The sequence below is a fragment of the Stenella coeruleoalba genome (assembly GCF_951394435.1).
Source record: "Stenella coeruleoalba genome assembly, chromosome: 2".
Lineage (NCBI taxonomy): Eukaryota > Metazoa > Chordata > Mammalia > Artiodactyla > Delphinidae > Stenella > Stenella coeruleoalba.
Window position 1 is genome coordinate 110,710,999 of NC_137147.1, and position 27,661 is coordinate 110,738,659.

Consider the following 27,661-nt stretch of genomic DNA (forward strand, 5'->3'; position numbering starts at 1 on the left):
AGGGCGAGCCGCGGGCCGCGGGTCCCCTCCCCGGTTGGGCGAGCGCGCGGGCGGCCCCCGGATCAGCTGTTCCGCAACCGGACTCGGCCGCCCCGCCCCTGCCCAAGTCTTAAAAGCCTCTCTCGCCTCCGAGCGTCCGAACTGCCTGCTGCCCGTCCCGGCCAGGCGCCCCCTGCAGCATGGCCTGGAACACCAATCTCCGCTGGCGGCTGCCGGTCATCTGCCTGCTCCTGCAGGTGGCCCTGGTGGTCCTCTTTGGCGTGTTCGTGCGCTATGACCTGGATGCCGACGCCCATTGGATCGAGGAGAGGATGTCCAGGAACATTTCCAGCGACTTGGACAACGAATTCTACTATCGGTACCCGAGTAAGTCCCACCACCTTGCAGGCCCAGCTGCGGCATATCCGAGCTGTCCCCACCGGGCTGAGGGCCCCGCCCGGCCTCACCTCCGCAGCCTGCTGCTCAGGAACATCGGGCAGGCAGGCGGGAGCGGAGGAGGAAATGCTGCCCACAGGCCCCCCTGCCCCGCCCCTCTTAGGCTCCCCACCAGGGGGACTTCCCAGTGTCTGGAGATCAAGCTTGGGAAGTGGCCCGATGTACACAAATTCCTTTCACCCCCTGAAAACTCACCGGGGAGAGCTCACTCCTTCCAGGTGCCGTCAGAGACCTCCAGCCTCCCTGTCAGAGAGCCCTTCCTGATATCTTCCAAAGACCTGAGTCTCATCTTGGTCACCAACCAGTGGGTGACTCTGGTTCCCTTGTCCAGCTGTGCCCATGCTCTCCATGTTAAGGGGGTAGTTCCAATGTCGAGGGCTGCAGGGGTGGCTCATTGGCCTACCAGCCCTGCTGCTGGGAGAGGTGTGGGGGACCACGGCACCTACCACCTTTTGGCTTGGAGAGGGAGAAAGAGCACCCCTGAATTCTCTCGCATCTGTGGTGCTGTGGTTAAGAGCATGGCCCTGGAATCACCAGACCTCACCTCTATCATGGCTCTGCCATTAACCAGGTGGGTGGCCTTAGGCAAATGTCAACAATGCAGAAACTCAATTTCCTCATCTGTCCAGTGACGATAATAATAGATCCTACCTCCCAGGAGTGGGTTGAGACCTTGCACATAAAGTTCTGGCCTGGTGCTGGGCATGGAGTCCTCACTTCATAATGGAGCAATTGCTAGAAGAGCACTAAACACAGAGGCCCTAGGATTCAGGAGTTAGAAGAACTGGCCCAAGGTCACTCGGGTCGGCCCAACCTCCAGACTCCCAGCCCAGGACTCTTTTCATGCCCTTGTGCTTTCTAGTTTTCCACACCATCTGCCAGCAGCCAAAGACAATCTTTCTAACTGTTGGTGCTCACATAGTCATGGACTATTGGTTTTGGAACAGTCACCTACACAAACTGGTCTTCCCTCCATGGCTTATACACCCTCAGTAATGGGATTCTACCCATTGTACTCAGATCCAGTTAAATAAGTACACACATTCAGGATGGCAGCCTGCATGAAAAGAAGTAGAGGTGGAGGAGACTGTAGGTCCCGTGGGAGCCAGCCACATTAAGTGCCTCCCAAAAAGCCAGCAAAATCACAGGCTTCGTTAACAGAAATATGGTGCCTAAAAGAAGGGAGGTGAGAGAAGAGGGTGCCCAGCGTTGGTGACACCACAGCCTCTACTGGGCTCCACTCAGGGCCATGTTTTAAGAGATCTTGACAGCTGTAGCCTTGGAGCTTAGACTCCAAATCCACCTTTCACATTGCCCACTTTTATGCTTCTTGGCAGGGGACTGACCCAGCAAATGGTGAGGCCGGCAAGCTTGAGACCCTCCTTTGCCTGTTTCACTCCTTCCCTCCAGCTCTTGCTTCTCTGTTGGCCACAGAGCCAGCCCCTTGGTAAAGCGTCAGGGCCAAGGCTTCCCATGGGCGTTTATAGGTCCCGCACGTGTCTGTGCAGTGGAAGGTCTCAAGATCCTCTAATAGGAGCTACAGAACCACGGCAGTAGGGGGTACAATCCTCACATCTCCCCAGCTCCTATCCCCACTCTCTCCACACCCACCCACTTCCTTGCATACATGCTCTACTTTTATTCACTCAGTGATCACTTATCTATAGGGTGGCCGTATAATTTATCAACCAAATGACACTTTGGAGAGTGAAGAGGTAGGAAATTTGTGCTAGTAGTAATTTGCCAGGACACAGGCATAAACCATGACTGTCTCAGCAAACCAGGGCTTATGGCCACTCTGGTCAGAGAGGTACACCCCGACACCACAGGCCTCAGCAAGGGGGTCAAGTGCTCTGTGCAGAAGAGATCTGTGACAGCTTCCTGGAGAGCAGTAGGATGATGAGGAGGGGAAAGCAGGGCAGTTAAGGGGTCCATGGAAAGAGCATGCGGGGATGTGGGCTGAGCGGCTTAAGTCTGTGAAAAGACTGGGAGGGAGGTCGCTAAGCGGGATGAGGTAGTCCCAGCCATCAATGAGGGCCTTGAGTTTCTCCTGCCACGGCCGGGGCGCTCTTTGTCATCTGAGCAGGAAGTGACAGAGAGGAGAGGAGTGTAGGGAAAGAATCTCGGCCTCAGGATTCCTTGGCAAGGGCAGGAAGTAGTGGCAGCAACTCAAACCAACATACAATCTCTCCATAAGTCATCACCGCCACCGCATGAGGAAGGCAATGTTATGACTCTCATTTTACAGGTGAGGAGACTAAGGCCAGAGAGGGGAAGTATCTTGCAAAAGTCACTCAGCTAGGAAACTAGTGAGCCAGAGTAGGAGCTCCGGGGACCTGAGCCCACCCTGCTACACTGCCCTCCTCCCCCTAGTCTCACCTTTCCCCTCTCTTCCTGCCCCTCTTGCTCCCAGTGGCCATGGTTAGGAGTTGGAGCCCAGGTGGGGCCCTGTGCCTGGATTCCTGGGCCTGAAGGCAATTCCCAGGGGCGGGAAGTGAGGGCAGCCCTTGTGGTACTTTCAGGATTCTTGGTTCCAGGCTGTCAACACCTGCGTGGGCCTCATTCCCGCCCAAGGGATTAGTGGAGTACACTGGGCATCTCGGTTTCCAGAGGAGTACCGCTCCAGCTGGCTCAGGCTGGGGCCCGGGAGTGCCTGAGGACAACTCCCCAAGCATGGGCCCCTTGGCGGCAGGCACAGAACCAGCTGGGGACCTGCCCTGGCAGTGGCCTCAAAGGCCGTGTTGCAGGCACCGGCTGCTGAACATGAACTTCCTCCTGGGCTGGTGCTCTGGGGCCTGGGGGTCTCCAGGCAGTGTCTGGGGGAGGTTGGCCTGAGGAGGAGCCATCAGAGCCTCGGCTCTTGAAGCCTCCTGGGAAAACTAAGGGAGAAGGGAGATCACCCAAGGTAGAGGATGCCACAGTTTCAAACCTGAAGGACTGTTTCATGAAACCGAGGCAACAAGGCTTGGCCTGTGCTCCTGGGAACCTGAACCTCAGATTCAACTCCATTTAATAAAGACCAATGTTCCCACAAGCAGAGGGCAGTGTAACCTGGTGGTTGACTTTGGAATTAAACAGATCTGGGTCCATCACTAAATGGAGTAAGCCACCTCCTTAACCATGCTGAGCCTCAGTATGCTCATCTGTGAAGTGGGAATGTTCTTTAACGCACAGGCTCTCCTGGAAGATTGAAGATGACGGGTGGTGGGGAGGGCACGTCTCATGGCATGAAAACAGAGGACAGTAAATGCTGATATCGAGCTTACTCAGAAGGGAGTGAGTGCTCTGCTGCTGAAGGTGTTTAAGTGCAGGCTCAGCATCCCTTTAGAGATGTGGCCGAGGAATGTCTCTTCCAATATTAGTTTGAACTATTATAGCATTTAAATTCCTTTGTGCTCTCCCCACTTACAAGTGCTTTTTGCATGCTCTGTCAGGCAGGGAGTGTATTTGTTTCTATTTTATGGTGCCGGTGATGGAGGTTAGAGACTTGCCCAGCTGGTCAGTGGCACAGGCAGGGGCGAGGCCAAGCCCTCCCACTGCACAGCCAACCAGCTTCCCCCAGTCTCTGCCGCATTGCTACTCCCCAGCCACCTCCCCAGGAGGTTTTGCAGTGATGGGGTGGTTCTGTGGTCGGCTCTGAGGCATGGGGGAGGTGGGCACAGAGCCTTGGGGAATTGAGAGTCTGGCCGGTAGGTTTCAAAGGCAACAGGTTAGGCTGGGCTGGCCTATAGAGCATGGGAAGGGCTGGTACCCAGGCTGCTGCAGGGCACCACTCCTGCTGTGCTGAGGCAGCAGAGGAGGGAGAGCTGCCATAGCCCGTCAGCATGGGAAGATTTGTCCTCAGGCTTCAGAGATTTTTGAGACTTGGCCAGCTTCAGGCCAGCTTCATTAGGGACCCATAGGGAAGAGTGAGCAAGGAAGCGGGTGCAGAACAGCTGTGTACTGATGCCCCCTTGTGGCAGCTCTCAGAGCTGGACGCCAGGTGCCAGACTCGCCCTATCAGGGACCTCCCAGTGGAGAGCAGGTTCTGGGCTGGGCTGCTTGAGTCACTCCAGGCTGGGGAAGGAGGGGGAAGAGGGGAGGTGTCTTAACAACTTACACTGTCCTCCAGCAAGTCGCCAACGCAATGCAAAGCACCTAGTCAGTCTTGAAAGAGAAAAAGAGAAGTATTACAGTAGCTAATATGATTGCACAACGGCTAAAGGGCCAGGCCTATGCCCAGGGCTTTGGTTGGATGACCAATTAAATGTGCACCACACACCTCTGAGCTCTGTTACTATCCCCCACTTTACAGAAAAAGAAACTGCAGATCAGAGAGGTATGTCCCTTCTGAAGTTCATGCACTCCGGACCTTCACACTATTTTTTTTTTTTTGATGTGGACCATTTTTAAAGTCTTTATTGAATTTGTTACAATATTGCTTCCGTTTTATGTTTTGATTTTTTTGGCCACAAGGCATGTGGAATCTTAGCTCCCCAACCAGGGATCGAACCCACACCCCCTGCATTGGAAGGCAAAGTCTTAACCACTGGACCTCCCGGGAAGTCCCCAGACCATTATTATTAAAAGCATTTTCAGTAGCATCAAACTTTATGAAATATAAGTTAATAAAGTGGTACTTCTAATGAGGACTTTGGGAGATAAAGAGAGATGAGCAAGAGAATGGATAGGGAAGGTGCCCAAGGAGAGAGAAGCTGGCATCTGTGTGCCTGAGGTGGGGGGAGGAGAAAGAGACACCTGCAGAGAGGGTCAGAGACAGAGGTCAGGACAGCCAGGGAGTCACAGAGAAGGACAGAGAACTGGCCAGGTGGGGACAGTTAGGGAGAAGCCCTGGGAAGCTGAGGCCTCTCTTCTGCTCCACAGGGAGAACGAAGGCAGCCCTGAAACTGCATATCACCCCCCAGGAAGGCCGCCTCCAGTACTCTTCAGCCCTGCCCCTGCCCGCATGCTTCCTCTGCCACCAAACAGCTGACACCCCGCTCCTTGAATGGCCCCCACCTTCTGTGATGCTACCTTTTTCCAGGGGTTCCCCCCACCTCCTTGCCAGCAGCTTCCCTGTCTGGTCTGTTAGCTTCAAGGCAAGCTAGCAGATCCTCGGCTTCTGGCTCCCACTCACCATTCCCACATTCCAGCTGCCAGCTCTGTCTGCAGGTCTGCCTGATCTCAGACCCCAGCTCCAAGCCCCAAGGCCAGGATCCATTCCTCCCACATTACCCTGCCCGACACTCACCACCACCCCTGGGGTCATCTCAGACTCCCACAACCAGCGTTAGTCCCAGCACCTCCCTCCCACCCCGGCAACCTCCTCCTCCTTCCTTGTGTTTACCCACAGCTCTGCCCTCCTGCCACGTCCCCTCCCTGCTTTTGTAATTGTGGTCTGAATGTGTCTTCTCCCTCTCTTTCCAGTCTGTCACCCATCAGTTCTTCCCAAGAATAACCATAACACCGTGTATGGTGCTTCACATACATTAGCTCAGCTTCCTCCACAACAGTTAGAAACGTGATAAACCATGAAACACGATAATACATGAAATCAGCTACACACATTGTGAACCTAAGCTGAGCTGCTGTTTGTTTGTGTAGGTCTGCGCAAGAAGCGCAAAGCTCAGAGCACCATACTGGGGCGACACCCACAGCTCTCTTGCATCATCTGCTATGCCCTCAACCCTTACCCAGCAATGTGCCAGGGCCTCCTCTCTCAGCCTCGTCCAGGTAGCTGCTAGCCAAGGGGTCTATGGCTGTGGCCTGGGCCTCAGGGAAGCCTGCAGGGGAGACAGATGAGGGCAGATGGGGGCTGGCAAGCGTAAGCATCGCCAGGCTGCTGTGGGCACCAGGGCCTATCCGCCCAGTGGGTAGGAGACTTTGGACGGTAGAAGGCCTGCAGCCTCCCCTGATGGTGAAATCCCACCTGAGCCCTAGGCTGGCATATCTGGGTGCTGCTGAGATCATGACAGTAACCATTCATTCATTCATTCATTCATTCCTGGATTTTTATGGGACATCTACCTGGGCACTCTCATAGACAATGGAGAATACCAGAGTGAACAAAACAGGCTTGGCCTTGCCTGCTTTGAGCTTTATAGTCTGGAGGGCTAGACAAACAAACCTAACTACAAATTGTAATAAGAACTAGAATAGAAACAAGAGGGTGCTGTGAGGGAAAGAACCAAGTTTAAACTCAGGGGTCAGGAAGGCCTCTGTGATGAGGTGACATTTTGCCAAGATCTGCAGGAAGAGAAGTTGCTTGGCCATTCTGTGGGAACAGCATCCCAGGTGGAGGGACCACCACGGGCAAAGACCCGGAGTGGGACCGAGCACAAGGGAGGCCAGTGACGCCGGGGCACAGGAGGGAGGGGAGGACTGAGGAAAGGAAGAATGAGGAGGCAGGCGGGTAGGCCAGGTCTGGTGGGCTCTGCAGTTCACTTTTATTCAAAAAATGTTTTAATTTGGAAATCATTCCAAATTTACAAAAAGTTGCTAAGACAAAAATAGTACAAAGAACACTGTATACTCTTTAACTCCGATTAAGCTATCTGCTCTTCTCTCTCTCTCTCTCTCTCTCTTTTCCCACATAAACACAAGCACATACACACACTTACTTTTTCCCTGAACTACTTGAGAGTCAGTTGTACACATCATGGTCTTGTAGCCTTAATTACTCCACAATGTTTCCTAAGAATAGAGGTATTCTCTTCTATAACCACAGTGATCAATTTCATAAATTTACATTGCACAGTACTTTAATATACTGTCCCTATATAATTTTGTCAGTTGGCGCAGTAACAACCTTTGTAGCACTCCCCTGCACCTGCACCCACCCCCCACCCCAGCCAAGTCCAGGATCCAGTCTAGTGTTAGGTGTTGAATTTATTTGACCTGTCTCTTTAGCCTCTTTTTCTTTTTTTTAACATCTTTATTGGAGTATAATTGCTTTACAATGTTGTGTTAGTTTTTGCTGAATAACAAAGTGAATCAGCTATACGTATACATATATCCCCGTATCCCCTCCCTCTTGTGCCTCCCTCCCACCCTCCCTATCCCACCCCTCTAGGTGGTCTCAAAACACCGAGCTGGTCTCCCTGTGCTATGCAGCTGCTTCCCACTAGCTATCTATTTTGCATTTGGTAGTGTATATATGGCAATGCTACTCTCTCACTTCGTCCCAGCTTACCCTTCCCTCTCCCTCTTTAGCCGCTTTAATCTGGACCATTCCTGTGCATGTAAAGCACCTAGCACAGGGTCTGTCCCATAATAGATGCTCAAAATGGGCAGCCTTTCTTTATCTTTTACGATATTGATTTTTTTCAAGAATACAGCCTCACCCCTTTCTAATAACATGTTGCTCATTTTTTGTCTGATGTTTCCTCACGGTTAGAGTGGGATTATGCATTCTCAGCCAGAGCACCACAGAGGGGATATGTCCTTTTCAGAGTATCTCCCTAAAGGAGCACATTGTCCATCTGTCCCTCACTGGTGATGTTCATTTTGATCACCCAGTCAAGATGTTGCCCAATTTCTCTGCCGTATAATTTACTGGGTGCTTTTTCCCCTCCCTTGCAACTCATAAGCAGTCTATAGGGAGACCCTTTTAAGACAAGGCAAATGTCCTGCTCTTCATAAAAATTTGTCCCTGGATTTCAGCATCCACTGATGGAATCTTTGCTGTGAAAATTATGATTTTCCAACTTCAGCGCTCATTCCACATTTAACTGTCAGGCTGGCAGCATTCTGCTGTAAGCAAGAGCCCTCCCTGCTATCTCATTTATTTATTTACCTATTCTGAGTTCCTATTTTTTTATGGTTTTAATTTGTTATGGTAACCTAATTATTTTGGTGCTCAAATTGTCCCAGAATTGGCCAATGAGAGCGCTTCCATCTGGCCCCTGTGTCCTGTGACACCTGTGGTAGTTCCTTTTAGTGGCTTATACTTTTGTAGCTGTCTTTGCTTCTCAAAGCTCTTTGCCTTCTGTTATTTTCTGGGAATCTAGAACCATGCAATGTTAGCCCTAGGAGGACACTTGAGATCATTCTAATCCATCCCTTTAGTTTTATCATTGAGAAAACTGAGGCTCTGAGAGGGGAAGTGGCTTGTCTTTTCTTTCTTTCTCCCTTCCTTTCTTTCTTTCTCCCTTCCTTTATTCCTTCCTTCCTTCCTTTCTTTTTTGCTGCACCATGCGGGATCTTAGTTCCCTGACCAGGGATCGAACCCATGCCCCCTGCAGTGGAAGCGCAAAGTCTTAACCACTGGACCGCCAAGGAAGTCCTGGAAGTAGCTTGTCGAGGCCACACTGTGAATTGGTAGAAGGGTTGGGTCAGAACTGAGAATTAGACTATACCTAAGTAACAATAAATGATAATCAAGTAGCAATAAATAATGACATGCCCATTTGGAGCATCTATTATGGGATAGACACTGTGCTATGTGCTTACATACACATCTGCATTTAATCTCTGCAACATCTGTCAGTAAGCATTGCAGAAGGTGCTGAGAATCAGGTATGTTAAGTGACTTTCCAGAGACATCTAATGCAGATCTCAGTGATGCTGGAAGGTGTGCTTGCTGGGAGTGGGGGTGGGATGTGGCGATGTTTCTGGGAGTGATCAACTGATGAGCATGGCCAGTCAAGGGACTCCTAGGCTAGATAAGACTAACTTCTCCATAGTAGAAGAATGGAGTTGAGGGGGCAAGGCCCTAGACCCTGGGTGTAATCCACAGCCTGGCCCCAGTTTGAAATGCTTAGCTGCCCACACCCACCCTTGGTGAGAGTGGTGAGGGGGAGCTGTCATCTCCCGAGGGGGACCTCAGGCATTTCTTGGCCTTAAAACCCAGTGGTCTAAGTGGTCTAAAGTCGGGGGGCCCACCTCTGTTCCCCTAGACCAGTCCACTCCAGAAGGTCTTTTTTTTTTTAATTGAAGTATAGTCGATTTACAATGTTAGGTTAGTTTCTGGTGTACAGCAAAGTGATTCAGTTATACATATATATAAATATATTTTTTCTTTTTTTTAATAAATTTTTTAAAAATAAGTTTATTTATTTATTTATGGCTGCATTGGGTCTTCGTTGCTGCGCTCAGGCTTTCTCTAGTTGTGTAGAGTAGGGGCTACTCTTCATTGCGGTGCTTGGGCTTCTCATTGTGGTGGTGCAGAGCACGGGCTCTAGGCACGTGGGCTTCAATAGTTGCACCACGTGGGCTCAATAGTTGTGGCGTGCAGGCTCAATACTTGTGGCTCACAGGCTTAGTTGCCACAAGCATGTGGGATCTTCCTGGATCAGGGACTGAACCCATGTCCCCTGCATTGGCAGGTGGATTCTTAACCACTGCACCACCAGGGAAGTCCATTCTTTTTCATATTCTTTCCTTTACGGTTTATTACAGGCTATTGAATATATTGAATAGTTTCAATAGTTTCTATTCAATATATTGAATAGAAGTATTGAATAGTTCCCTTTGCTATACAGTAGGACCTTGTTTATCTGTTTTATACATAGTAGTTTGTATCTTATGACTTGATGGGGTAGTAATGGCTCCTCTACTTGCAGTAGAGCCATTCATTACTGCGCCTAGCCTCAGGATCCAGATGCGGGCATGGCGGGGCGGCCCGCCCCGGCCAGCGGCAGGGAAGACACAGGCTCTATGTCGGGCGGAGCTGGCCCAGACCCAGGGCTACGGCGGGTCTTCGCCAGGCCGCCAAGACCCTCGGCTGCGCTTTCCCCGCAGGCTTCCAGGACGTGCACGTGATGATCTTCGTGGGCTTCGGCTTCCTCATGACCTTCCTGCAGCGCTACGGCTACAGCGCCGTGGGCTTCAACTTCCTGCTGGCGGCCTTCGGCATCCAGTGGGCGCTGCTCATGCAGGGATGGTTCCACTCCTTTGACGGACGCTACATTCTCTTGGGCGTGGAGAAGTAAGCGCGGCGCCGGCGGCGGGGCGGGCACAGTGGGCGGGGCCCCGGGTGAGGGGAGGGTCCAGGGGCGGAGCCCGGCGCTTGGGGCTGTGAGCTGGGTCCTCATCGTCCATCCAGGGTACCCGGGGCCCTGCGACATACACCACACACACTCGCTCACTCACTTCCTGATCAACGAGTCCCCAAGGTGGGAGTTCTAATGGTGTCCAAGTGCTGTTGGAGGCTTTCCCTCCTCCTAAGACGCAGGCTGCAGGGACACAAGGCCAGGCTTCTTCTCTCCAGGGGTCAGAGCCAGACCCTCCCCTTTGACACATCAAACATCAAAATTGCCCTGAGAAACCTCAGCCCCTGGAACCCATGGAGGGGGCGGTGTTGCGGGTGGCAGAGGAGGGGAAGGAGTGTGGGGCTGCCTGAACCAGCCTCCTAAGGTTCATTGTGGACGGAATGGGGTGCTTCTCCCTGCCTTGCCCTCTCCCTGACTTGCCCGTATCCCCACCCACGGAACAGGCATAGGAAAGAGCTGAGGCAGGTGTGGAGACCGAAGACTGAAGCCCCTCCCTGCCTCAGCCTCCAGGGGGCACCTTATCCCCATCTCTTCTCACCTCTATCCACATCACTTTTCTCTGTGATAATCTCTTGGTCTGGTGAATACCACCACCCCCTCACATCAGGTAACTCAGCTCCTCCCTCTGTCTGAGGAGACCTCCTAGGAGCCTCAGTGTATCCCTCCCCCCAACACCACCACCAGGTTATACAATAAATTTGCCAACTTGCCAAAAACCAAGTTGCCAAGCAGTCACTTCACTGAATGTCTCATTTATCAAACTCTCTAGGCCATGGCAACTTGTGAAACCTATAGCAATTTGTGTTGCATGGGAGAAAATCAGAAAACCAAGTCCACAGAAAGGGTTTAGAGGCAAATTGTTATAAACCACATTTAAAGTGCAAATCCCTGCTGTCACATATAGGGCACCAACCAGGTATCATAAGCCAGGTGCCTGAAATTTTAAACATATGCCAAATATTTGCAAAATATTAATTCACTTAAGCCAGTTAGTGACTCCATGAATTAAGAGAAACAGGAAAAATAGTTGACTAGATAGGAAATGTTTCGGAACCAAGAAGTCAGTCTTTTTGTATATAAAATCTGTGACATGCATATCACTCTACTGTTTAAGATACACAAGAAATTCTCATTCCCAAAGCCATAGACCCAAAGCATAAAAAATATCTGTAATATATTTAATTGGCCACCACAGCAAAATAGCTATGGCTAAATGCTTTTTAAAATGTTCAAAGGGAATTATTGTAAACTTTTGTGAGTTAAGTTTTTTGAACCAGTTATTTAACAAGTTAGTCATTTGACAACTTGAGTTTTGGCAAATTGGTTTTCAGGGAAATGATTTTCACCAACTGAGCCAGAGCTGATCTCTGGTGCCCAGGGCTGAGATGAGCATGTCGCCCCCAGACCTGACCTGTGGACCCTTCTCCTGGCTTCTGTCCTGTCCCTGCTGCCGAGTCCTCCAGATCGTACCTGTCACTCCAGGGTAGTTCCCCTCTGCAGGCTCTGCCTGAGAGGTGAAATCCAGATCTCCATCTCCTGGGAGCTGATGGCCCAGGTGTGGGCTTTGGTACTCTCCCTCTCACTCCTTCCTAGTGGTCACCTCTGTCAGATGGTCTTCTGGCTGCAGTTATGGGAATTGGGGCAAATAACTCGGCCTCTCTAAGCCTCCATTTCCCATCATTGGTTCGGGTGTGGTACAGGAGGGCCTGAGCAGTACTGAGCAGGCATTTAGGTGCCTGGCACTTAGCAGCTGTCATTGTTCATGCAGCCAGGCCCTGGGGACTCAGCAGTGAACAAGGCTCATAGTGAAGCATACATTCCAGTGAACATCCTTTGTCTGGGGAGGGACCCTGAGGGAACAGTGCCCTGCCCCCACTCCACGCACTGACCCTACAATCAGCTGGCTTCTTACTTCTCACCTCCTGATTCACACACACACACACACACACACACACACACACACACACACACACACACACCCCTGAACGTGGGGGAGGGGCACTCCCCTGGATGTGACTGCCTTAAGGAAGTAGTAGCCCCTGCTGTGCTTACACGAACCCCAATTAACAACGCTCTTACATGAACCCCAATTAACAACGCTCATGACTCAGAGAGCCACGCTGAGAGTCTGCCTTGGAATCCAGGACAGCGTTGCTGCTGGCAGGGCCCACAGAGGCCTGGGTTAGGCAAAGCGGACACACGGATGGAAACAGGGTCTCCTCTGACCACATGATGTCCGCCTCTGCTGGCTGGCTGGGCTTTCAGGGTCCACACTTAAGGAGCGCCTATGTGCCCCTCTGCCTCCATTCTCTCTGTTGGCCTTTCTGCCCCCTCCCTCCACCCAGCCTCCAGCTCCCTACTGCCTGCAGGAAGGCCCCTCTCTCTTCCCTGGACACATATCCTCTCTCCCAAGTAAGGTGAGGAGGAGGTCACGATAACTCAAACCCAAGCAAGGCCCTGGTAGCCAGCAGGAGAGGTGTGTGCACAGTGAGAGATAAGGATTCGGAGGCAGAGACCACATCTGGTTAGAGGAATTGGGGAAGGCTTCCTGAAGAGGAGGCAGGTGAGAAGAGGTTCTGGAAGGGCAGGTAGAAGATGGAGGGCAGGGCAAGGCCCCAAATATGGGCCACATTCAACAACAGCAGCCAGACCACTTGGATGCCTTAAACGCAAGCTGCCTGCAAGGAGGGGTGGGGGCCTGAGATGGGGCCGCAAAGGAAGGGTGTGGCATCTAGTATGTACCACTGCTGTGCTGGATACTTCACGTGCTATTTCTTTCAATTCTTTTTTTTTTTTTGCTGTACGTGGGCCTCTCACTGTTGTGGCCTCTCCCGTTGCGGAGCACAGGCTCCAGATGCGCAGGCTCAGCGGCCATGGCTCACGGGCCCAGCCGCTCCATGGCATGTGGGATCTTCCCGGACTGGGGCACGAACCCGTGTCCCCTGCATCGGCAGGTGGACTCTCAACCACTGCGCCACCAGGGAAGCCCTCTTTCAATTCTTAGAGTAGCTCTAAGATGCTATGTGCCCATTACCACAGATGATGAAACTGAGGCTCAGAAAGTTTAGACCGCAAGCCCAAACCCACAAGTGACCAAAGTCTAGGTTCAACCGCAGGGCTTGGAGTGCCACTTCTTGCTGTGGCCTCAGCCCCTCCCCTGACCTGTCTCCCCACAGCCTCATCAATGCGGACTTCTGCGTGGGCTCTGTCTGTGTCGCCTTTGGGGCAGTTCTGGGCAAAGTCAGCCCTGTCCAGCTCCTCATCATGACTCTCTTCCAAGTGACCCTCTTCTCAGTGAATGAGTTCATTCTCCTCAGCCTGCTAGAGGTGAGCAGGGGTCAGAACAGGGATGGGAGTGGAAGGGACACTTGGGTGGGGGCAGGAGGGGGACAGAGAAAGAGAGAGCTGGGGAGACATGCCAGCTGAATTCAATTCAAGCTTGGCAAGTCACTTAACCTTCTGAATCTCAGTTTCCTCATCTGTAAAGCGGGAGTAATGACATTTATTGGGCAGGAATGATAGTCTACCTGGTACATCAGTCCACCAGCTAGGCAGAGAAGTGGTTCCTCACATGTTAATTTTCTCTCTTCTTTCTCTTTCCTGTATATCAGATGGAAAGAATGGGATGTTCCTGCACATCCTCTTCCACACACATATTCCCAGATTGCTCTGCCAAGAAAAAGGCACAGTATATTGAAGGGGCACATCAGTAAGAAAAGTTCCCAGGGGAGTGGCCAAGGTGGATATGTATAGCTTCACAGGTTGCACAACTCCAGAGGTGCCATTCACATGCACCTCTATGGCAGGAATGATGCCCCCTGGAGTTGGCCAATTCACTGGCCCAGGTAAGGGGCACCTTAGGCTGCTGACTCTTGCTCAGACACCTCTTTGGTATATTTGCAGGTGTAGGGATTATTCAGGGACCCCATCCATTTCTTAGCCCCCAGCTCCTCTATATTTGGACTCTGCCTGAAAACCCCCAGGATTTTGGGGGTTTTTTTGTTTTTTAATACAAAAGCTTATTTCTCAGAAGCAGGGAGATCAGGGCTTGTATAGTGGTTCCTCAGTATCATCTGGGATCCAGGACCCTAATCTTTTTTGTTCCACTATTGTGAGCACATGATTTCCATTCTTTTTCTTTTCTTTTTTTTTCGGCCATGCTGTGCACATAGGATTTTAGTTCCCCAACCAGGGATCGAACCCATGCCCCCTGCAGTGAAAGCACAGAGTCTTAACCACTGGACCACCAGGGAAGTCCCACTGCCAGGGTTTTTGTTTTCAGGCCACCCTACATTCAATCATTCATTTTGTCATTTTTTTTCAGCCACCAGACTAGTCCAAGCCACCATATCCCTTCCTCCTGACTCATCTCCCTGTCTTCATCCTTTTTTTTTTTTTTTTTTTGGCCGCGCCAGGCATGTGGGACCTTAGTTCCCCTACCAGGGATTGAACCCACGCCCCCTGCAGTGGAGGCGCAGAGTTTTAACTACTGGATGGCCAGGGAAGTAAGTCCCTCGCTGGCTTCATCCTTGCCCCACCCACCACCTCAGGCTAATCTCCACCAGCAGCCATGGTGACCTGTTAATAATGCATATAAGACCATTCCCCGGATTAAAACACTGGTTTTTAAAATTTCACTTCAAATAAAATCCAAACTTGTTATAAGGCCCTACATGTTCTGGTCCCAGCCTTTTCTCCAAGCTTATCATCTACTGTCTCCCGATCTTTCTGTGCTCTGGCCATACCCTGCTGTCTGCTCTTCAAACACACCAAGCTTGGTTCCACCTCAGGGCCTTTGTACTTGCTGTTCCCTTTACCTGGAATGCTCATCCCCCTACCCCAGTCCTTTTTTGTGGTCTAAACTGGAATCTCACCTATTCAGAGAGGCCCCCCCAGATTCTCCTACCCAGTGTTGCCTTCTACCTTACCTCTTCCCAGTCACTCTCTCTCTCATTGCCTTAATTTATCTTCTTCATAGCATGTATCCTTATATGATAAGGATGGGAAACCTTATCTTATCTGGACAGTCTCTATTCCTGGCACCTGGCCCAATGCCTAATAAGTTCTCAAGAAATATTTGTCGAGGGAATGAATTTTGGAGTCTAACTGCATGTCAGGCAATGCTCCAGGCACTAGGATACAGAGGTGAGCAGGACTCACGTTTTGATCCGAAGGAGCTCACAGTCTAGTGAGGGGGCCAGGAAGCAAATAGACAGTGACCATGCAGTGAGACAAGGATTAAGCTCCAGGGGTAGGTGGCCTGGAGGGAGGGGAGGAAGGCCTGAACCAGCACCTGGCAGGTCAGGGAGGCTTCCTGGAGGAAGAGATATCAAAGCTAGAAGTCAAGTAGGAGATAACCAGGCAAAGGAATGAGCAAGGGCATTTGAGGCAGAGGAAACGGGGTAGGGAGATGAACATGGATCTTCAGACTTTCAGAGGCTGTGTTAAAGAGTCTCAACTTTATTTTTTTGTTTGTTTGTTTTTGCCTGCACCATGCGGCATGTGAGATCTTAGTTCCCCGACCAGAGATCGAACCCGAGTCCCCTGCATTGGAAGTGCAGAGTCTTAACCACTGGACCACCAGGGAAGTCCCAAAGAGTCTCCACTTTATCATGAGGGCAGTCGGGAATTATGGAAGGTTTCAGGCAGGAGAGTGACATGGTCAGACACATGTAATGGAAATGTCACTTTGGCTGTGGTGAAGAGAACAGTTGGAGGCAAAGGGTCCAGTTAGGAGGCTGTTTTAGTCACCCTGGTGAGAGATAATGGGACTGGGTTAGTACAAGGAGAAGAAAGTGGATGATACAAGAGTTATAAGGAAGGTGAACAAATAGACCTTGGAGACTGGTTGGGGTGGGTAGAGAGAAAGAAGTGAGGCTAGATGAGGGGGTACACAGTGGGGTCAACAGATGAGATCTGAAATTGGCTGAGAAGTAGTATCCTGGGTGTGAATTTAGAGGCAGAGAAGGCTCCTTTCGCCCTCAAAACCCCTCCCTGATCTGCTGCAGAAATTCTTTCAATCCATGACAGTCTTCTGGCCTCTCTTTGAGCCAAGTTTAAACACAATAATGACTGCTGACAGTTAAGGAGCACTTGCCTTGCCTGGGCCCTGCTCTGAATGCTTCACGTGGGTTATCTCATTTAATTCTCATCTCTGAGATAGACACAATTATTACGCCCATGTTACAGATGAGAAGACTGACACTCAGAGAGGGTAAGGGGCTCCCCAAAGGTCACATAGCTAGTAGAAGCAACCCCCAGGCTGGGAGTCAGGAAACTCAGCTCTGTCAACTATTCAACAGCTAGCTCTGTGACCTTGGACACAAGGTTGGATTTCCCATCTAAAGCGAAGAAGCGAGTCTGTGATTCTGATGGAGATTTCCTGAGTGGGGAAGAAGAGGAAGATGAAGAGAGGGGAGGTTGGGGGCAGGGAGGAAGACTAAATCAGTCAATCATCCACCCCTGTGGAGTGCCACATGCTTGCCAAGTGCTTTACACAAGTTGTCTAGTTTCATCCTCAAGACAGCTCTGCTAAGTCACTAGGACCTGCCCCACTTTGTAAAGGAGGAACTTGAGACTTAAGGTCCAGAGGTGCAGTGGGCTGAGTCGGGTAGGGTAGGAGGCCCAGGAATGGACAGATGGGGAGGGCACCAAATCTGCCTGCTCTGACTCTGGGGGACAGGGGAGAGGAGAGGGGATGGGGCGGACGGTGGGAGGTTGGCTGGGAGGTTGGAGGGCAAGGAGCATGGTAGGATGCAGGGGAGACGGGTAATGGCAGTCCGGATGGGGTGGTGTTGGGCCAGGAGTGGTGTGTAGGAGGAAATGTGGAGAGGGGAGACCCCAGAGGGCAGCGGCGAGGTCCCAGGAATTAAGATAAGCTGGAAACTAGTGGATGACAGACTAGATAGGGCGCTGCCCTGGGTCCTAGCTTGGCTTTACCTCTTCCAGCTGTGTGACTGAGCAAGTCCTTTCCAGGCCTGGGTTCCCCATCTGGCCATAAACCTCATCTGTTGGGTGAGGATGCCCTGGCATTTTGCTGACAGGCTTACAGGCTGGGTTCATGGATCGCCCTCTTAATTTTTTTATTGAAGTATAGCTGTACAGGGGATCCCCACTTTCTCCCCTTCCCAGTTGATTGGTCTATAAGGGGCCCTAGGCTCCCTCCTGTAGCCTGTGGAGTCAAAAGACAGCTGACCTTCTGTCTGTGGGTAGGGGGAGGTGGGAGAGTGCTCTGAGGAGGGAGAGAGAGGACGTGTCAGAGTCTCACAGGCCCCTTGTACCCCAGGTGAAGGATGCAGGGGGCTCCATGACCATCCACACATTCGGCGCCTACTTTGGGCTCACAGTGACCTGGATCCTCTACCGACCCAACCTGTATCAGAGCAAGGACAGGCCAAGTTCTGTGTACCACTCGGACCTCTTTGCCATGATCGGTGAGAGCTTCCATAATGATTGAGGGCCGCCTTGATGACTGAGGGCTGCCATGTCGGGTGAGGACCACTGTGACGGGTGAAGGTCACCATGAGCAGTTCAGGCTGCCATGTTCACAGCTGATCCCCATGCGCTCTGTGAGGTGGCTGCCAGCTCCCTTTGGAGGAAGTGCAGAGAGAGGTCGTCTATAGATACTTCCAGGATCCCAGATACTTGTCCCTTTCCCCCATGGGGCTGGAAGAAGTTGGTCAGTCATCATGTGTGTTCCCTAGGATGTCCCAGGGCAGACACAGTGGTAACCAGGAACTGTTCACTCCATCCCTAGGCTAGGCAAGGTGTACATTCCTATTTCCAGTGTCCATTCATTCCAGAGAATACGTATCAGCCACCCTCTCTGGTCTCTTAAAACCCAGCCCTGCCTCCAAGGAGCGCCTCACAGTGTAGTAGACAGATGGCCATGCCACCAGATAATCTCCCTACAGTGGAGAAAAGGATTCTCCCTCAAGGTGCTGTGGAAGCCGGTGGGAGGCATTTTGCCCAGTTATGGGGTCAAGGTAGACTTCCTGGAGCAGAGTGGAAGGCTCAGTGGGAGTTAGGTAGTAAGTAAGGCAGGGAGGGCCTTCTAAGAAGATCCCAGCATGAATAAAGCTGCAGGGGTGGGAAATAGCTGGGGCGTGTGAGTCATCTGACATCTCTGTAGCTAAAGGACAGGATGTCTGCCTGAGCTCCGTTGGGCCCATCTAACACCTCTTCTCCCGGGCCCACCGGCCCTGTCTGGTCTGGCCAGGCACCCTCTTCCTGTGGATGTACTGGCCCAGCTTCAACTCAGCTGTTTCCAATCACGGAGACGCCCAGCACCGAGCTGTCATCAACACCTACTGCTCCTTGGCAGCCTGTGTGCTCACTGCGGTGGCGCTGTCCAGCGTCCTGCATAAGAAGGGCAAGTTGGATATGGTGAGCGTGGGGCGGGGGAGCAGTGGGGAGCCTTGGGGGGAGCTGTGGCCACGACTGCCTGTGCCCAGTGGGCACTGATCACCATGCCCCGCCGACAGCGCTGTGAAGCAGGCAGCATAAGGGTTATCGCACCCATCTTGCAGATGAAGAAACGGAGGCTCCGGGAGAAATGACTTGTCCAGATGACATAGCTGGTTTTAGGCAGAGTCCAGAACCACATTCTTGGAGGTTCTATTATGCCGGCTGCTCTGGATGAACTGGCTCCTCTCGTTCTCCTCCCCACAGCCTGGGTGCTGACAGCTCTTCTGGACTGAGCACCTCCCCTCTGCCAACTTCTGATCCTCCAGACACTGGCCCTCAGCCTTCCTAGCACTGCTTTCACCTGCCCTATCCCACACACCAAAGCGGGGAATCCCTTCGATGCATTTGGGAGGTTTGTGGGAATGTGGTGTTGCCCAGTGTCCTTCATATCACGCCACTGGGACATGTGTTTCTGTCATTAGCGGGAGGGGCCAAACCCCATGGGTGTTGGTAGATTTTTCTGTAAAAAGACAACCGCCTCTCTATTTGCCATTCTGACACTAGCTTCTAGACATGGGCACATGTGTGTCGAGACACTGCCAGGAGTACCCGTTATTCCGGGACACAGCCTCGAGCCCCTGGATGCACTGGCCGATCACTGCACAGAGAGGTGGGGGCTCAGGAAGCAGGGGGAAGAGAATCAGACACGCTGACGTGGGCACATGCAGGGAGGGACATGGAATAGGGTCAAGGTCAGGGGCTGTGGCTCCACGAAGACCTGGATCAAGACACCTTTCTGCCCCTTGCTAGCTGTGTGGTCTTCAGCAAGTCCATTAACCTCCCTGTGCCTCAATTTCCTCATCTGTAAACGTCAAAAGATAACTGTACTTACCTCCTGGGCTTGTTGTGGAGAGGAAACAACATCCCCACAAGCCAGCGACACAGTCCATGGCGCAGGTAGGCGCTCAGAGAGTCAGCTGGTGCTGGTGTAGGCTCACAGAGTCTGACATGGGTGCGTGTGAATAAATAGGCCCCAGAGGTGCCTGACGTTGGCATACGGGCACGTAGAGAACATCAGACATGCAAACCTGGGCACACAGGGATGTGTGGCAGCCAGATACAAAGGGAACATGCAGATGTGCTGATGGAACTCATTGGCATGGACACAAGAACACTGATTTGTGCACACGGAAAAAGCCCAGAGCGCTGGTGTGGGTGGCACATGTGCAGAGAACACAGGGGTGGCTGTCCGAAGCCTGGGCCCAGGCTGGAGCCCTCTGCAGTCTCCTGGCTTGCTGAGATGCACTCTGAGCCATCCCTGGCTCCCAGGTGGCACCCACGCATAGGAGGTCAACTTGGGCTATGGGTCAGCTCCTCCAGGACGCTACTCTGGGAGAGGACTGAGTTCCTGCCCGCTCTGCCTGCCCTGCTCAGGTGCACATCCAGAACGCCACGCTCGCAGGAGGGGTGGCCGTGGGCACTGCCGCCGAGATGATGCTCATGCCTTACGGCTCCCTCATCATCGGCTTCATCTGCGGCATCATCTCCACCCTGGGTTTTGTGTACCTGACGGTGAGGGCCCCAGGCCAGGGGCTGGGGGCTGGAGAATGCTGGGGTCTCTGTGTTCCTGACAGTGGGGGGCGGTCCCTAGGGAGGGGGTGGGGGACTGGAGAATCCGGGATCTCTCTGTATTTGGAGCCTCCAGAATCCTGGCCTCCCCACATCGTGCCACAGCCCCCTGCCTGAGCAGCACCTATCTCCCCTTTCCAGCCATTCCTGGAGTCCCGGCTGCGGATCCAGGACACGTGTGGCATTCACAACCTGCATGGCATGCCCGGCATCATAGGTGGCATTGTGGGTGCTGTGACGGCAGCCTCTGCCAACACTGAGCTGTATGGGCAGGAAGGGTAAGAATGGAGGAGGCAGAGGGAGGTTGAGCTCCCTCCTTCCTTCTCCATTCCTCCTTCCTACTGTTCCTTTCGGGTCCAAGACTGTGTCTCTATCCCCTTTCTTGCCCAGTCTGGACCACTATTTCATGGGCCTTCTCTCCTCAACCTCTGTCCTTCCATAAGGACCTTAGAGATCATCTGGTCTTTCCAGTGCCCCCATTTTGTAGACAGGAAGGCTGAGGCCCTTGGTGTCCACTCGTGTGTGGGGTGGCAGCAGGCGGTGACTTGGCCTCTCCATGGGGCCCTGACCTGCCCCCTGTTTCCACCCCAGGCTTGCCTTTGCCTTTGGCTTTGGAAGTTCCACACTGAGCTGGAACGCAAGCACACAGGGCAAGTTCCAGGCTGCTGGTCTCTTTGTGTCGCTGGCCATGGCCCTGGTGGGCGGCATCATCGTAGGTGAGTGGGACTGCCTGGGCCAGAGAAGGTGGGGCCTGTGGTTGGGGGACCTAAGAGTGTGTGCCAGAGGTCAGCTGAGGCTCCCAGAAACCCTTTGTCTCTGCACTTATAGCGGTGAGACTGAGGGGATTTTTCCGTCAAGGGAAAGGGCTGGGTAGGTAGAGAAGAAGTTATCCCTGACCTCCAACTTCCTTTAGGGGTCATTTTGAAATTGCCATTCTGGGGACAAGCCGCTGATGAGAACTGCTTTGAGGATGCAATCTACTGGGAGGTGAGTTTTACTGACTTGTCCCCCCACACAAGGGTGGCTGCCTTCCCCTCTCCCTGGACCACATCAGCTGGGCTGGGGCCTGGGAAGCAGGAAGCTGAGGGTTGGGGGACAGAGCCTGTGTCATCCTGCTCCTTTATCCAGGAGGCTGTGTCTCCTGGGGGTTGAAGGCTTCATTCTAGAGCATTCTAGAGTAATTCCCAAAGCCTAGTCCCCTGTGCTCCCCAGAGCAGAAGCACCACCTGGGAGCTCGTGAGAAATATAAATTCTCAAGTCCCACCCAAAGCTCCTGATTTCACAGCTCGAGAGGTGGGGCCCAGCGCTGTTTACAAGCCCTCCACCTGACTCTGATGAAAAACTCATCTGTGAACCACTGCCCAAGACCAGTGGGTTTGGGTCCTTACATGCACATTGGAATCACCTGGAGAGCTTTAAAAGTTTCCAAGCTCAGGTCTCAGCCTCCAGAGACTTGGAGTTAATTCATCTTGTGAAGGGCCTGGGCATTAGAATTTTTCAGTACTTAAAACCTCCCAGGTGAATCTAATATACAGCCTGGGTTCAGAATCACAGTGCAGTGCTTAGCCTCTGTATCCATAAGAACCACCTGGAAAAACTCAGTTTCCCAGAGGCTAGCCCAGAAATTCCATTTCAGTAGGGCCTGGGACTCTGCATGGGAACAAGCTCCCAGGTGGTCTTATACTAACACTTCTCCCAGCATCCAGAGAAGTGTCAGTACAAAAATCCAACTTGAGAAACATTGTTCTAGAAGCTAAAAGTAGTAGAATGTCACAGAACTCAGTTTCTTTAAAAACATGCCACAGGGCTTCCCTGGTGGCGCAGTGGTTGAGAGTCTGCCTGCCGATGCAGGGGACACGGGTTTGTGCCCTGGTCCGGGAAGATCCCACGTGCCGTGAAGCGGCTAGGCCCGTGAGCCATGGCCACTGAGCCTGAGCGTCTGGAGCCTGTGCTCTGCAACGGGAGAGGCCACAACAGTGAGAAGCCCGCGTACATCAAAAAACAAAAAACAAAAAACATGCCACAGTCTGGGCTTTCTGTGACATCAGGATGGCCTTCCTCCCCACGAATCATTATTAGAGGTATTTACCTGCATTAGGTGATGGAGGATGACATAGAGGGCCCTTCTTGCCTCCTGCATTTCCCCCTCCTGACAAGGGCAAGGACCTAGCCTGTGTCTGTGGCCCCTGAGACAAGGGTCTGCCCATCATGGTCCTTCATTTGGCTTTGTATTATTTTATTACTGAAGTATGGTTGAATTACAGTATTATATTAGTTTCAGATGTACAGCATAGTGATTCAATATTCTAATAGATTATACTCTATTTAAAGTTATTATAAAATAATAGCTATATTTCCCTGTGCTGTATACTATATCCTTGTAGCTTATTTTATACATGGTGGTTTGTACCTCTTAATCCCCTACCCCATCTGGCCCCTCCTCCCTTCCCTCTCCCCACTGGTAACCACTAGTTTGTTCTCTGTATCTGTGAGTCTGTTTCTGTTCTGTTATATTCATTCATTCATTTTATGTTTTAGATTCCACATATAAGTGATAATGTACAGTATTTGTCTTTCTCTGATTTATTTCACTAAGCATAACACCCTCCAGGTCCATCTATGTTGTTACAAATGGCAGAATTTCATTCTTTTTTATGGCTGAGTAATATTCCATTCTCTCTATATACCACGTCTTCTTCTTTATCTGCTTATCTGTTGTTGAACACTTAGGTTGCTTCCATATCTTGGCTATTGTAAATAATGCTGCTATGCACATTGGGGTGCATATATCTTTTCAAATTAGTGTTTCCATTTTCTTCAGATATATATCCAGCAGTGGAATTGCTGGATCATATAGCAGTTCTATTTTTAGTTTTTTGAGGAACTTCCATACTGTTCTCCATAGTGGCTGCACCAATTTTCATTCCCACCAACGGTGTCCAGGGTTCCCTTTTCTCACATCCTCACCAGCGTTTGTTATTTGTAGACTTTCTGATGATAGCCATTCTGACAGGTGTGAGGTGATAGCTCATTGTGGTTTTGATTTGCATCTCTTATGATTAGTTGGCTCTGTATTTTTAAAATCATACCAGAAGTTTTCAGGGTAATCCAATTTTATGTACATAACTAATAAGCCTTTTCAATTCACTCTCTTTAAATTATTTTTTAAATTATAACATGAATAGAAGCTCATTAAAGAAAATCTGGAAATAGAGAAAAATAGAAAGAAATCCCATCACCCTCATTCAAGCACTATTAATAGTCTCGATATATTTCCTTCCAGCCCTTTTTTTAAAATCGGCATTGATTTTTCATACATAGCTGAGATGATATTATACTCGATTTGGTATCCTGCTCTTGTTCTTTATCTCTCTATCATAAGAAGTGTTTTGTGTTATTACATTCTGAATAAACTTTATTTTTTTAGCAGTGTAATTATTTTCACTCTATATTTGAAGTCAGAACTTAAACTATTTCAGACACCACAATTAGAAACCACACAGATTTAATGCTGATGAAATAAACTAAAAAACATTATCAATTCCCATATGTAGAAGTTCTCTCTTATTTTATTTTTTTTCTTTTCTTTTTTTTTTTTTGCCACTGCACAGCTTGTGGGATCCTAGTTTCCCAACCAGGGATTGAACTGGGGCGGCCGCAGCAGTGGAAGCTCCAAGTCCTAACCACTGGACCACCAGGGAATTCCCTCTTGGTTCTGTTTTGATCTTCATAATTTATTCTAAGTTCACACCTTCTCCGTGCTGTATACTCTTCAGCAGTGCTCAGTTTCAAGTAATATAATTCCATGTTGATGGAAGTAAGCCACCATCAAGCCATTCCCATGGCCCCTGGCCTCTGGATAGTCTACCTGGGAGATAAGGTGGCTTCCCAGAGGACAGAAGTGAGACAGATATTCCCCAGGACAACAGATGAGGGAGTCTTTAGGATCAAATCTGAGCCTTGAGGCCAAGGTTGGGCTGATCTGCCCCACCCCTACTGCACCTACCAATCCACTTCTGGCTTCCCCTGCATCTCCCCCTACCTCACTTTTGGACCTGCCCGCGCTTCAGGGAGCTTGCCGTGCTGCCTCTCACCTGGCACACTGCTACGCCTCTTTCAAAAAGTGTGTTCAGCACAATGGAATCCCCCCAGGCTGGGTTATCAGTCTCTTGCGTGCATTTACAACTCTTACTGTCACTGTGCACTTCACTTGAATGCCTTCCCATTGCTCTAGTGGGTCAAGGACTGTGCCTTGGCCTTGCAGTGCCCTAGCACCCTGGACAGTGGCTAAGTGAACTAGAAGCCAGATACCTGTGTGAAAGACTGCCCTGCTTTGCGGCATGCAAACTGCACGGTGATCACAAGGTGGCGCCCGCCACACACCATTTGCTGCTCCTGACTTGCCCAGGCTGTTCTAGTTCCACCAGGTACACCTGCCCGGCCTGGAGCAGGGCCCTCGGAGCTGCCTCCTCTCTCTGCAGATGCCCAAGGACCAGAAGAGTATTGTCTTCCATTCTGAGGACCCCACCCTCAAGCCCTCAGAACCTTAAACTCCCAGGGCAAGTGAGAAGCAGGTGAGCATGGGCTTGGCTTGTCAGTGGGGGCCCAACTCTGGGAATCAGATGCCACCAGCAAAGGGGCAAAAAGAAAGCATCAAGAAATGAGGATGTGAGCTCCCACACCCCCCTACCCACCCACCCACAGCGGCATGCTGGGGTTGGTGGGAGAGGCACTCAGAGTCAGACTATGTGCCTACTGGACAGACACGGTAATTTGTGGAAAGCACCCGGGACTGGAAGAGTGACTTTGAGGAACTCTTCACCCCAGAGACTGAGCCTCACTTTCCTCATTTATAAAAGTGGAGATGACAGGTCTGGCTCTGTTCAGTAGATCAACTCAGGCGAGACCCTTCCTTCCTTCCTTATCTCTCTCTCCTTCCTTTTTTTCCATCAACTAACATTTCCTTGCTCCCTCTGTGGAATGCACCAAGCCCTTTCTCATGTCTTTTGCATCTGACCCTTCAGAGATCTCTACAGACAGGTGCAGTTACTTCCCTCTTTTTAATAGATGAGGAAATTAAGGCTCAGAGATGTTCAGGATCTTCAAAGCCACACAGCGCAAGTGGAGGAACTGGGGTCTCTCCAGGTCGCTATCATTGCTCTTATCGTAGTTATCTGACCTCTTCAAAGACCAGAGTTTGGAAAGAGCTGTGTCTGGGACACAGGCTGAGTGATGTGGCAGGAGAGGATGCTGGGGTTTAAGGAAAGAGAAAAGAGAGGCTGTCACCGGTTGCTTCTAATGCTGCCCATCTCGTTCAGAAAAGGAAAAGGTGCCCGAGGGGCTACTGCAGAACATGACAGTGGCCCGCTGCTGTTGGCTCTCTCCCTGCAGGCTCCACAGACTGTTCCAGCATTCCCCAAGGAGCCAGTGCTGATCAAGCTGGGAACAAAAGAGCAAGGCGAGCGGCACTCCACCTGCTGGCCCGGTCCAGGGTGCCTCCATCTCTCCCTCCGCTTTCATCCCAGGGGACCTGCCTGAGAATGGAGGAGGAGCTATAGACAAAGTGGGCATCCAAGCCAGGTTCTGGCTGCAGGAAGCCTGCCACCAGGAGTCTTGGCGGCCACATCCTGAGAAAAGCATGCAGGAGTGGGGCTGGGGGCTGGAGGTGGACCTGAGCCCTCCTACGAGACAACGTAGCTGCCAACCACCGACTGCTGGGCTCTTCCACTCCCTTCCTGCCCCTCAGCCAGTATCTCCCATGCCCCCTGAAACCTCCAGGCCTCTCTGTGCCATGCAGATGGTAGCCTCCATGAATAAAACGTTCTTGGTGTTCTTTGTAGAATGGGTATTAATGCTCCAACAGGGCCAGTTTGAGGGAGAAAAAGACCCAAGAAACCTCCTGCCTCAGTCCTGACCTCCCACCCCAAGCTGCCGCTCACACTGCAAGGAAAATCATCCCAGGCTGAAGAGGAAGAATTCAGGGTGCTGGAGTCTGCCCAGCCTGGAGCCCGCCCCCACCCTCCCCCAGCAGGGCTCAGCTTTTGTACTGGGATCTTTCCCCAAGGCCCCTCCTTACTTCACATCAGCCACCCCAGAAACACCCATTTTGTGAAACTACCATGCCCACTGTGCCCTCCATGTGACCCGGCTCCCTTTCAAGGGCACTCAGGCAGGTGAGAGAGTAGAGAGATAGGGCTTTTGTGGCCAATTCCCCTCCCCCAACCCTTCCCGCCTTCCTCCCTGCCATGCCAGTCCTGCTTTCCCTCCACATTGGGAGAATGTTGCAGTAATTCAGATCTTCCATCACTTATTAAGGCCTGCCACCACACAGGGTTCCTGCCTTCAGGGGGCTCACAGTGTAGCTGGGGGATTAAACTGACATCCAGAATCCACCCTGAACTCTGGCAGGCATTCAATGCCCAGGTGGCTTACCAGAGTGGGCCACCTGTGCAGGGTTTTGGAGGCTGAATAGGAGTTTACCAGAAGGATGGCAAAGGGACAGCATGGGCAGAGACCCAGGGATGGGAATCAGCATGGCAAGGTTTGGTATGGCTAAAAAGGAGGTGAGGCAAAAGTGTGCCAGCTGGAGACTAAGAAGCAGAATCCAGATCCTTTGTGGAGCAAAGACTCCAGGAAGAAGGGGTGAGGGGAGAGGGAGGAGAAGGTCTCTCCTGCCTCCAAATCGCCCTCCCCGTCCGCCTCGCAATTCACACGTACATACGCACTCAGGCCTTCATTCCGCTTGCCAGAGGAGCGGGAGGAGGCGGCGGGGAGGAGGAGCTGAAATGCAACCTATTCATGTTCCCGAGATGTAACACCCCTCATTTTCCATGCTGGGTAAAGACAAAAACCCTTTACAACCTGTTTCTGGAACTTGTCAGCAGCTGCCAAGAGGAGCGTGTTAATTAAACGTCGGCAAAGATGGAAGCCGGAGGCCCCGGCTCTAATTGGACAGTTTGCTTCACCGGATTGAAAAACATTGTGACAAAGAAGGAGGTGCGCGGCGGCTCGGCAGGGGTGCGGCGTGGCGGGGAGGGGAGCGGCGGCTTTGATTTCAGCTGATCCTCACCCCAGCCTCCCTCCGCCTGCAGAGCTGGCCCAGCCCAGCCCAGGCCGGCACGCCCACGGAGGGCCTGGGAGGGGCGGCGGCGCCGGAGAGGTACGGGTGGAGGAGATCCCCGAAGCCTGACGGCCCTGAGGTCCCGCTGGCAGTCTCGCCC

At 51.7% G+C, this 27,661-nt stretch overlaps 1 protein-coding gene across 1 annotated transcript; it reads left to right on the plus strand.

Moving 5' to 3' along the window:
* Positions 1-26,267, plus strand: RHCG (Rh family C glycoprotein). Its single transcript, XM_079913138.1, has 11 exons — positions 1-366; positions 10,156-10,342; positions 13,583-13,733; positions 17,692-17,839; positions 18,625-18,791; positions 20,247-20,384; positions 20,583-20,719; positions 21,033-21,157; positions 21,355-21,428; positions 24,923-25,015; positions 25,833-26,267. Exons 1-10 carry the CDS (start codon positions 180-182, stop codon positions 24,989-24,991), a joined length of 1,383 nt encoding a protein of 460 aa, XP_079769264.1. The 5' UTR covers positions 1-179; the 3' UTR covers positions 24,992-25,015; positions 25,833-26,267.
* Positions 26,268-27,661: the final 1,394 nt, after the last annotated feature.